This window comes from Microtus ochrogaster, chromosome 2 (assembly GCF_000317375.1).
Source record: "Microtus ochrogaster isolate Prairie Vole_2 chromosome 2, MicOch1.0, whole genome shotgun sequence".
In the NCBI taxonomy this organism is placed as follows: Eukaryota; Metazoa; Chordata; class Mammalia; order Rodentia; family Cricetidae; genus Microtus; species Microtus ochrogaster.
Window position 1 is genome coordinate 8,107,038 of NC_022010.1, and position 12,494 is coordinate 8,119,531.

General features: G+C 47.7%; 1 protein-coding gene across 1 annotated transcript in view; it reads right to left on the reverse strand.

Annotated features, from left to right (window-relative positions):
- Fbxw8 (F-box and WD repeat domain containing 8) overlaps positions 1–12,494 on the reverse strand; it is a 102,073-nt gene that overhangs the window by 24,581 nt on the left and 64,998 nt on the right. The window contains exons 6-7 of the mRNA XM_005344342.2: positions 11,166–11,362; positions 8,168–8,374 (exon numbers count right to left, since the gene is read on the reverse strand). Coding sequence (XP_005344399.1) covers positions 8,168–8,374; positions 11,166–11,362 — 404 coding nt within the window. The remainder of the gene's footprint in view (positions 1–8,167; positions 8,375–11,165; positions 11,363–12,494) is intronic.

Sequence of the window (12,494 nt, forward strand, 5' to 3'; positions counted from 1 at the left end):
GAGTTCAAGGCCAGCCTGGTCTACAAGAGCTAGTTCCAGGACAGGAACCAAAAGCTACAGAGAAACCCTGTCTCAAAAAAAAAAAAAAAAAAAAAAGGAACTATTACAAATGTCAGTGGCATCCAAACTATACAAGCCTGTGTGGAGACAGAAGCCTTGCCAGCAAGGCTGTATGGTGACTCAGCTCCTTATTAGCTCATTCCTTTAGCTCCACAAGGCTCTTCCTACTCACAGGCTTTTAAAAATCCAGTCTCAGGAAAAGAAATGGATCATTGGGGCTCCAACCTTCCTGGCCACCCCAGGCTCCTGTCCTCAGGTCTGTTGTCTTGACCCGCACAACCCCAACAACACCCCAATGCTAGTAGATACAGGAGCACCAGTCATGTGCTAAACACCACCCCAATTTCTCACTCGGGAAAATTGATGTGGGATCCAAATTCCCAAATATTGTTTATAAATGTTTAAATGTATACATTTAAAGGGGGATATGATATAGAGATGAATACTTTGCATTGGAATGGATCTTGGTTTATTGATACAAATTTAAGGTCAATTTTGTTGTACTTCTGCTCTTGACTGTTTGTGCAGCTCATTAAAAATGTAAAGAATGATTAAGAAATACAGGTTAATAGATAGTCATCTATAATAGTTAAGCTTGTAGCCATGTTAGTTAGGTTTAATAGATGTTCAGAGATATAGTTCAGATAGATAGGTATTCTTCAAACCTTTAAAGATTTACAGAATATGACATTTAAAATGTTTTAAGAACTTAGACTCTCCTCAACAGTGAGACACGTCTGCTACTGGAAGCACCAATTTACTTCAAGAGGATGATAGGCTGAAGAGTTGGTTATGGAGTTGGTTAGACATTTGGGCAAGAAACTGCTCTTGTCAGGACTGCTTGATGATATGCTGCATAAACTGGACGTGCAGGACCCACAGAGAGAGGACTGCTGAACTTGCCTAAAGGTGAGATGATCTTTCGGGGTTCCTGCTTTATGAAAAAGTCTGTCATACATTCTGCAGGACACAGAAGAAAGTGACGGACAAACTGCCAATATAGGCAGAGCTGTATTTAAAATTTCCTGCTTCATGGAAAAGTCTGCTGGATACTATGGGCCTGTAGGCTAAAGATGGATGTTCCAATGTTACAGAAGAACTTTGGGTGACTGTCCAGGCAGCAAGATGTCTCTGTCAATTCTAGAGTTTTAAAAGTTGTTTACAATGCATTTCTTGCTAACTTAGGTAATATTATATGCTTCTAGGGTCTTTAACAGAGTTAAAGAATAGTTATAATTTTCTTTAGTTATGATAAAAGATAAAATAAATATAAATATTATAACTAATTCTTGCTTGATAAATATTTTGGTATATGTAATTTTACTATGTTAAAACTAAAACTTTCCTTTTTATTTAGACAGAAAAGGGGAAGCGATATGGGATGTCCTTCGATATCTGTGTTGCTTTTATTGGTTAATGAATAAAGCTGCTTTGGCCTACGGCAGAATAGAGTAGGGTGGAAATTCCTAGCAGATAGAGGAGAAAGGAAAGCAGAGTCAGGGAGACCATGTAGCCACGGAAGGAGATTGACACTGGGGAACTTTACTGGTAAACCACAAGCCTCATGGTAATATATAAAATAGGAATGGATTAAGATGTAAGAGTTAGTTAATTTAATAAGAAGCCCAAACTAACAGGCTGAGTAGTGTTGTAATTAATACAGTTTCTGTGTGATTATTTTGGGTCTAGGAGGTCAGAAACAAACAAGCAGTCTCTGCCTACAAATAATCAAGGCAAATATCTTGCCCAAAGTTTATCTGACTCCAAAAGCCCTGCTTGAGCCCCTAGTGAAAGCCACCGTTCCCTGTATAAACCTTCCACCATGCTATTTCACCCTTCTAGGAACCAGGATCTTAAACAATGCTTAATGTCTTCCACAGAACCCTTCATGTTGCATGGCATTGTGGATGCTCTGTTCTAAGTCCTCAGAGGCCTCTGAGTTGAGTGGGGCTGACAAGTCTAGAGCAACCCTGGGGTTCTGTGGCAATACTTCAAGGTTCTTAGTAAAAGCTGTGGAGTTTCATTATCAATAATACCAACAATATCAATTATTGGCATTATTTGAATACTAAACCTGCACAAACAATCCTGAGTGTTCATTTCTCATCCATTTATCTTTGAGACTGTCAGCACTCTGGAATCCCCCAAGTTCACTGTGTCCATCTCTACCAGAGAAAACTCTGCATTGCTGGTCACTGTAAAAGAGCACAGGTCGAGAACCGAAAGAGAAAAACATGCTCCATTCATCTCTTTCCAGGACCCATCAGACCCTGCACAGGCCCATGCAACCAACCCAGTGATGTGACAGAATGCGAGAATGCTGAACTAGTCTCTAGGGTTAGTTAGCTACCAACTCCCCAGCATAGGAAGAGAGAGAGAGAGAGAGAGAGAGAGAGAGAGAGAGAGAGAGAGAGAGAGAGAGAGAGTGTTTTTTGGGTAGAATGTGAAAACATTTTATAAACTTTCAATGTTTACTTATTTGCTCTGCATGTGAAGTATCAAGTCTTAATTCTCAAAAACAGAAACGTCAACTAAAGAAAAGCTAGCTCTCTGATCCTGGCAAGACGTGGCAGAGAGTGGCCCGTCTGCAGCCACACTTTGACCCCTGAGGATCCAGACAGACAGCTAACCCTGTGGCCAGTGCAGACAACTAGTCCCAAGTCTCTTCCTGGCTGCACATGGAGTCATTAGCTCAGAGACTCGAGCAATTATTTTCTAGCATGATATAAGCTACTGCAGCCCAAGGCAGCCTTCTTGCCCAGCACATTCCAGCCTGCGATGACTTCACCCCTCGCCCTGATTAGAATGCACGCCGTGTGATGCTTAATACAATCTGCCATCAAAGCCAAGTGCTTCAGAACTAAATTGGGAAATATGTCCAGATACATAGAAGGATGCTAAGAGCACTAAGTGGGGCTCCAGCTCCCTTTATGAGGCATGAGACTCATTGACAGCATGATTCCACCAGGGCAGTTCTGCCTCTGGCTGTCCACCCTGAGAGCACAATTTAATTCAGGCAGCAAAGGGATTAATAAAGGTAGCATGCTATTATAAATGACCACAGAAAGGAAAGCACTGCTGATGAATTCAGAACTATCACACACACACACACACACACACACACACACACACACACACACACAACAAAATCGAGAAGGCTGCCTGAGCATCAAGGGCCATGTTTAGAGCTGCGCTGACTGCACTGCAGTATAAAGTGAGATGGTCAAGACACTTTTCTTCTGTTACTTCTTTTTTTTTTAATTTATGTTATGTACATTGGTGAGAAGGTGTCAGATCCCCTACAACTGGAGTCACAGACAGCTGTGAGCTGCCATGTGGGTGCTGGGAATTAAACCCAGGTCCTCTAGAGGAACAGCTAGTGCTCTTAACTACTGAGCTATCTCTCCGCCCCTCCTTTTGTTACTTCTACTGTCACCTGCCATTTAGTAGTGGCTACCTCTAGAAAATGTATCACAGAAGTCTGAGAACCCAAGAAAGGACATCAAGAATTCAGAATCCATTTCTACTGACAGTTGAAAGACCTCTGAGTAGCCCCTCTTATTGTGGGGCCGCCATTCCTGTGCTGTCACTCCTGCCCGCAGCAAAGAGCACGGTCCACAGACAGAACACACAGGCCTTGGCACCACTCACCTAACTCAAATGTCATGTGGCCGTCCCTCACTAACAAAGGAGAAAACTATTCAACAGATCATGGACCCCCAAAGAGTACCCAACAAGCAGAGGGGAGGCACGCAGCAGTGCATGTCAGCACTCTTTCCGCTATGACCTGGCCCAGGGGGGTCAAGTGATGCTAGTGAAGCCATGTGGCCCAGCCGCTCATCTTCCAGGTACACTGATGTGAAGTATGAACGGAACAGCAAAGTCAGCCACAGCTTCACACCCCCCCCCAACCACAGAGGATCCTGGGGAGCCGTGCCAGTCCCCTCAACCGCACCCTAGCACAGAGCCAGTGCTGTCAATGTCATGAAGAAGCACACCACTCTGCCCCAGCAGGTCCTCAATGAGTAACCCACCTTCTGGTGCTGATGGTGAGGTCACCCATCGGCTGCAATGCTACAAAGTTCCAAAAACCGACAGAACAAGACCAGGGAACTCTATGATGTGTCTTACAAAACTACCCCAACAGACTTCCCTGCAGACAAAGACAAGGTGCAAAACTGTAGCACACAGTTCTACCGCTTATCCTTGTTGCCCCGAGACAAGGTTCCTCTGTGGAGCCCTGACTGGCTGGGCTGGCCCTGAACTCAGAGGTCCATCTGTCTGCCTCCAGAGTGCTGGGACTGAAGGTGTGCACTACCACGTCCAGCTCCATCCACACTTTATAGAGGAAGGATGGCACTTTGCTGGGAAGCTGCTCATGGTCCATCTCAGGATGCCTAAGAAATGGGCATCACCAACTTGGCTCCAAAACCAAAAGATGGGCAGGGGATGGAGAGGACCTTGGAGGAATCTCTCAGCTGGCGCTCCTCTCATTTGAACTTCTGAATCAGGAGGATGCTTTACCTTATCAGAATAAAAGCAATGAATCAGGAGGATGCTTTATTTTATCAGAATAAAAGTGCTTTAAAAAAAAAAAAACATTAGGGCCTGGAGCAGGGGCTCAAAAGTTCAAAGCACTGGCTGCTCTTGCCAAGGACCTGGATTTAGTTCCCAGCACCCATATGGTGGCTCTCAACCATTTGTAACTCCAGTTCCAGAGGTCCAGCGCCCTCTTCTGGCCTCTGTAGGCACTGCATACCATAGCGCACCATATACATTCAGGCAAAACACCTGTAACATAAAACTGTTAAAAACCCAACTTCTAAAGGAAAGCTAAAATATAAATTAGACATTTTTTTTCTGACTTTATACAACCAAAGAAATACTGGTAAATCCTTGTGGCCACCAGCCTTGACCTCCAAATCAAGCCTGGGAATAACCGTCCCATGGGAGTCCAGATGTGCTGAGCACTAACTCTCTAAGGCCTTCCGCGTGCACCACAGAGGACAGCCTGCTCTCAAGCTCAGGCAGATCATCTTTGTAAATGGCTTATTAAGAGTTTAGTCACTTGACGGCCCAGTGTGGAGAAATGCCAGAGACACACTGATGTGGTGAGTATCCGTGACGACCACATGACAGGCTGGCTGGTTTGCTGGGTGGACGGAGTGTGGATGCTGAAACACCATTACTCAATGCTCATGCAGCTGTGGTGCCTGTAAAACACCAGTGTGGTCAGCATGTGGTAAAACACATTGTCCAGTGATCAGGAACAGCACCCCTGGACACGTCGACAGAGAGTTACAGAGTTTTACTCCTGACTAAAATCCATCTCAGCATTTGGACTTCAGTGTGTCCTCATCAAGGCTCAAACAGTCAAGTACAGTTAAGCCCCAGGTACAAATGTTCCCATAAAAGCCTTCATCTGAGTCCCAGTTATAGAGGCCAGAAGCACAGACGCCCCCACAATGTGTGCACAGCTCCAGGCAGACCTGCTGCTAGGCAGCTCACAGCAATCTAATAAATGGCACAGTGGCTTGCATTGCCAAGTTGAATGCACATGGCCAAATCACAGTGTTCACAAACAGCACTGAACTTCCATGACACGGTTTGACCATCACATACCAGTAACCGTAATTAATGCCCAGTGCTTCGAGGAAGCAGAAGACACAGTGAAGAAAAGGAGATGCTCTGTGAAACTAAAGAACAGGGCCGACAGGGTGCCTGGTCCTCGTCTCCCTCCCCAAGTGGGTGGCATTGATGTTGGGGGAACATCACCATACTGAGGTACGCACATCTGCATGTCTGACTGCTCCCGTCAGCATGTAAACTGATGGGCTCAGCGACACTAGTGTGATCAAAACACCTCCATGCCTCACTTTAAAAGAGCAACCAAAACTAGTGAGCAATGCGCAGGGTGGGACATGTTTAAGCATGAATTTTAAAAAAGCGAATTTCTTACTGAGCTGACTGTACAGTCAGTGCTTTCCACTGGGTCGGGAAGTCTGTGAGTGGAGGGGTCAGTGCAGCTGTGACAGCTAAGGAGCAGGACCTTAGGAGTAACACGGCAGAGAAGAGGAGCAGAATCGAGGGCGCAGCTCAGTGGCAGAGCCCATGCTTATTAGCAAGTAGAGCCCTAGGTACCGAAAGAGAGAGAACGATTAAAAATACCAAGACTTCAAACAGATGAGGATTAATGTTGCCAGCACTTGACTTCACTGAGAGCACTAAAAACAAATGAGGTAATAAAACTGAGCAAAACAGACAAAATGAGCCATCAAGTCCTTCCTCTAGAAACCAGAGTCTTTTCAGAGTGGAGGAAGGAAACCTCGGACAGCTCAGACAGAGAAACAGGTCCCTCCTCCTTGCCCCTGCCTGGGAAGTCACTCCGGCTGCTGTCTTCCCCTCAGGTTTCCCAGCTGTGACCCAGAAGGAGTGTCTGTTCTGGCACGTGGACTGATCCAACACAAAGTGCTGCCTTGCAGAAAGGCTTTTGCAGCCACTGACCATTCTTCTTGTTTGTCTAAGTAGAAGCCCGGATGCTTCCGCTTTTGAGTACTGCCCCAGTGGCACCTAACAAATCAGTATCTGACTGGACAGCTCACATATACTGGGAAATGAAACGCAGAAACACCATGGGAGCCTGGGTCCAAGTGTGAGCAGCAGAGAAGAGAGAATCGCGCCAGGGCTAGCAGAGCAGCACTGACGTGAACCAAGTACTCTTCTCCACGGAGCCGAGCAAAGCTCACTCTGACATCCAAGGGCACAAGGCACGCATGTGGTGCACAGAACAGAGGCAGATAAACGACTCTCACATATAAAATATATTAACCTAAAAAATGTCTAAGAGAGAGAGGCACAAGGAGGTCTAGGCAACTTGGCTTGAGGGGACAGGGCTACACACCTTATGTGCTGAGTCTGCCTCTCCAATCCACACCACAGATGTGTAGGAAAGGGAACTCCTTCATTAGAAGGAGCCCTAGGCTCAGATGTTCCTTCCCAGGAAGACCCCGACTGCCAGTGGGGTCAAGAGCAGGCAAACCAGAAGGATCCTAAACAAACGAAAGCTCACCAGCGTCCCCTGAATCTTCCCATCAGCCAGCTTTAAGACAGAGGACTTGGCCTGCAGTTGGGAGGAAAACCCTGCAGTGCTAAAGCACAGTCATCACCCGAGAGTTAGCGAAGACTGTCTTCCTGTCTGCTCACGTCAGCGGGCACTTTCATGCAGCTAATAACTACAGAAACTGTAATGGAAAATTTTCATTTCATTTCCTGACTTCATCACATTATTGTGTGCATGGGACACATAAGCCATGGCACATGAGTAGAGGTCAGAGGATAATTCTGTGGAGTTTGCTCTTCTCATTTCAGGGACAGAAGTGGGGTCATCAGGCTTGTGTAGTAAATGTCTCTACTTGCTAAGCTGTCTCACTGGCTACCTACACTGTGATGCATATCCTAAAGACAGACTGCACAAGGATCTCTGCAAGTCGCAGTATGTGGTGTAGCACTCCCCGAGGCGACCCAAACAGTGAGGGTGGCCTACATACATGTACATCAGTGAGAGCATTGGCTACACAGCCTATATGAGCTCTAAGCACATGCTGGAACTCTAGGGCAGAGAGCTGGGCCATGAGATATGAAACACTGTCTGAGGCACATTGCTGAGTAAATGCTAGGCACAGAACAGGGTGCATACCATGACCCCATGTCTGCAAAGACCTGCCCCTTGTCGACAGATGTGTCTAGGTATGAAGACACTGGGAAATCACTAATAATCTACTGTGTGCAGTGGAGGAGAAAATCTTCACTCATGTTCCGTTCACTTGCTTGATTCTTTTCTGCCATGCTAGTCCACTGTCCTAACAGCTGGAAACAAGAGCATCAAGAGTGCAGCAGCCAGGCGTGGTGGTGCTCACTGCTATTCCGAGCCCTCGGGAAGAGATGGGGCACAAGGCTACATAGTGAGTTCAAGGCCAGCCTGAGACAGCGAGACCCTACTTCAAGTAACCAAGCTAAACCCGAACAGGAAGAGCTTAATGTTTCAGCTGCATTTAACAAATTAACCCCATGCTTTTTCTTGCTAGCGTACAAGCCACTGTTTCCGTACCTTGTTTCCTTCATACACCCATCCCAGACTCTTCACCCCAAAGGCAACCTGGCTGGCTGAGACATCCAGACACGTGGCAGGCTGGCCGTAGACATAATGGAGGGTTCTGGCTGAGTCCTCAGCCTTCAGCAGGTACACCAGGTCCCCAGCTGTGGCTATTGCCACAGGGTACCTCCCAGTATCTGGAACTATTTCCAGGTAGTCAACCTGCAAAGAGAGGAGTTGTTTAGTTACCCACAGTCATCTTGATTTGTTCATGAAAGGAATTTCCCCTGTACATCTAGAGGGCAGAGGCCCAGCTCACAGAAACAGTTGGGCATAGGTATCATTTATTTATAGGGATGAACATGGCTCCTGACCAGATGAAAAGATGCCTGTAACAGCAGAAACACAACACACTCTGAGAAGGAAAGGAACAAAGCAAAGACCACGGAGACACCATTTTCCACCTGCCGCCCCAAGAGGACCAGGAAGCCAGAGGTCACAGAGTTAGAGGTGAACAGGGAACGTAACCCAGTCTGACTCCTACTCAGGAAAGACTGGCAACACCTCCCACAGTGCCAAGCTCACTCTGACTCTCAGGAGGTCCGTCTAGCAGTGCTGACAGATATCCGCACAGCAAAGGGCTGTGCATGGTGTTCACTGCAGGGCCGCTCCTGTCACTGTGCAGACATGATACAGCCATGCAGCAAATGCCCAACAACCACAGGAGAACCTGAAGGCTTCTTTATCATCCAGTGGGATCACAATGGAGATGGAGCAAAGGAACTACCCCAAAATTTGGGCAGATGGGTGGAACCATAAGGCTCAGGCAGGGGTGTGTCTTCAAGGGTTGAAACAGGCTGTGAGATGGAAAGGCAGTTTCTGGCTGTTAGTTTTACTGGGTCTTTTAAATCCTGAACACAGTAGTGTTTAGAGTAATCCTTATTTTATTGTTTTACCAGAAATTGAAAAAGTGAGACTCCCAGAGTTCCAAATGAAGAAGAGCATCTGAAAACTATGTGTAAGTACCACAAATGCATCACCAGAAGACCCAAGCCGCTCTTAGCACTCTCCTGTCTGCCTGTCAGGCACTGATCGCCCTGTGCCACAGGACCACCTGAGGACAGAGACCAGGGCAGACAAAACACGCTCCTGTCATGTCAGCATTTTCTCTGACTGCACAGGGAAGATCCTCAGTTAAGGTGACCCAATACCCACAGCAGTCTATTTCAGGCACACCTGCTCAGTAATCACCGAGTGTGGATGCTGAGGGTAAGTTATTGTGGAATCATGAAACCCCATGGTGTGGAGGACAGCATCGCCCAGACGGTATGCCAGAGGCGCTAAAGCCCGCGCTCTGCAGGCTGCCCTGGGGAGCTGAGCACAAGCAAACATCCGGTGCCTCTGCTAATCTTGGGCCCAAACTGTGCCGAGGCAGCCCAACATCTTGGGCTGCAGGTCCATCACAAAGGCCAGCTGCTCCAGGCTAGACTGCAGACCTGGGAATGGTGCCACTGTTATTCAGGAAGCACAGCTAGGGAACAAAGATGATCCGGCTCCATGGGCAGGGGTGCCTGATCCAGGGATGCCCAGCGCATACTGTCACAACTTGGCATCCAGACGGGCAAACAATGCCGAGAGTTGACACATCCTCAGCAGGGCTGCCCACTTTCTCTCTCTAAAGAAAATCCATTTCTTAGTTTCTTAAAACAGACGCCTTTCTGGTAGCCATTTAACTTCATCTTCCGGTTGGATTTCTAGCAGGCCAAGAGGCTCAGATTGGCAGTGGCCACCATTCGCTGGGAAGTGTAAATGACCCCAAAAGCTTCCAGTCAGTCCCAGGATGGCACCTGACTGCCAAGGCAGGATTTATTCTTCATGAGGGGTGCTCAGCTTGCATAGCCGTGGCTAGTCCACAATGTTGGTTAGCCCTGCACTCCATGTCTCTCTGGAGGCCCCAGGATAGGCTGACAGTGCAGGTCATGTTCGAGGAACACTGCATGACAGCTACAGAGCTTATCTGCAGCAGTGAGCAGCTCAGGGAGGTGAAGCCCTGATGCCAGGTGCTTGCTATTCAAATCTAAGATCCCCACAGGGAAAGGGAGGGGGAGTTGGTTCCAAGTCGCCATCAATTCTTGATCAAGGCTGGCTCTTCTGTTTCTCTGGCTAATGCCAAAATGAAGTGTGCTCAAATTAAATTCAAATTCAGCACAGACGAGTACTGCCTTATCACCAAACCATCTCTGCATGGTGGACAAGATCTGTGTACAACTGAAGTTGTTAGAGCCCTGAGCTGGCTCAGTTTTATTTGCACCCCAGAGCCTGGTTCACAATCTACACTGCCTTCCGTGGACTTCACTCAGGGACAAGAGTGTGGGATGAACGCGCCCTTCTACACAGACTGCCACGCACCACTGCTGTTCACTTAGGCGTTGGGACAAAAACTAAGCTCAGGTTCCAGGGTGCGTCTGCTGTGCTAGCCGGAAGGAGGCAGGAACCATGGTAGAACAAACCCTGAACCAGCTCCATGTCTGCTTGTGTTGCTGTGTAATTTTGTTTTAGAAGTGGGGCTAGTGGTGGGGAGATGGCTCAGCAGGAAAGAGCTTATATTGCTTCTTGAAAAGGGCCTGAATTAGATTCCCAGCTCACAACCACTTACACATCCAGCTCCATTATCCAACACCTCTGACCTCCTCATAAGCACATACCCGCACACACAGAGGAGGAGGGGCTAGACCCCTGGGCTTCATGTACATTAAGTAAATGTTCTACCATTAAGCTATAACCTCAGTCCCACACTTGGAGTTGAGTCCCAACTTCGCAGCTCAGACGCAAAGGCGGGTCTGTCCACCACTCTGAGCCGTTCCTGACTTCTTGGGATTGAAGAACATTCTATCACCCACTTCAGTGGGCTGTTGAGAGTTTGACAAACTGAAGCCCCAGGCATCATTGCTATCTGTTTTATTAGACCCAGGGATTATCAGAATGCAAGTTAACAAACATCCTAAGAGCTCACCAGTTTCTGAACTTCAAATTCCGCAGCTACATGCCAGTACCCCTCCTCGTTAGGGTACAGCATCACGACGTCAAAAGCAGAAGCAGTGGCAACCGTGGCCTGTTCCCGGCTGAGCGCGAGGGCCTGTATTCTTGCATCGTGCTCAAAACGATGGATAGGGAACTTCTCAGTCCTCAGGTCCCAAATGTTAAGAATCCCTAGGAGGAGGAACGCAGAGAGCAACTGTAAACCCAGTACACACAGGCACAGAATAAGCATGTTTCAGATGTACTCCGTGAAGATGACACGTATGCATATTTGTTTGAATCTATCCCACTTCTTCCTAGCTGTAGAACTTGGGTGTGTCACTCCTCCCCACCAGTGTCTTAACAGTGAAGACAGCAGTATCCACCACACAGGACTACTGGGCAGATCAAGGGAGACCCACCATGAAAAATGTAGATGGCTTCCTCTATGGCTTGTCCATGGAGGCAGCCCTAGCTCCCAGCCTTCCTAGACGCCACTCACTCTCTCGCTGAGAAGTCTATTGTCTTCTTTCTTCCTGGCACCACACTTCATCTGCACACTAGGTGCCTTGAATTCAGGCTCTTGCTCTAAGGTACCATCCTGCTCACAGACATAGAGTTAGGTGTTGCAAGGCTTTCAAATGGCCTGCAGCTGGTAGTCACAAACAGCAACAGGACTCTCCTCCAGGGAAAGGCTTCAACATAACGGTACACACTTTTCTAAGAACTATGATCAAATAGAGGACAGGCAGGTCACAAAAGGCTCCATGACATGGTCCCTGGCATGCACTTTGGTAAACTCTTTCTTCTACCTCAGAGGGAGATGGGCTACTCTTAGGGCCCTACTCATTAAATAGGAGTTAGTGTCCGACATCATCCCATCCCCCATCCCGTCCCATCCTCCCTTTCCCGAAGCAGCCTCATCTTAATATGAATTCTTCCAAACACTGTTCTGAGTTCATTCTGAGGCATCACTCTGTGAGAACTGCCACGCAGAACCTCTGGACACTCCACATCACATGACTCCTCTCGCTGTGGGAAGAGAATGTCCTCCATTCCACAGAGGCAGAACAGTGGAAGCTTTAAGTGTTAGACCACTGCTTCATCACCACCTGTTCCGTGAGAGCGCTGAGTTGGGGTGAGATGCTGGGGCTTGGTGAGGACCGGTACACCACCAAACTCGCCCCAGGTTCTGTCTGGCGTGGGAGCTGTTTAACAGTGCACTCTGTGCACGCTTGGAGTGTGTCTACAGACGTGGAGAGTGCACCATGGAGTGTGTCTACAGACGTGGAGAGTGCACCACGGAGTGTGTCTACAGACGTGG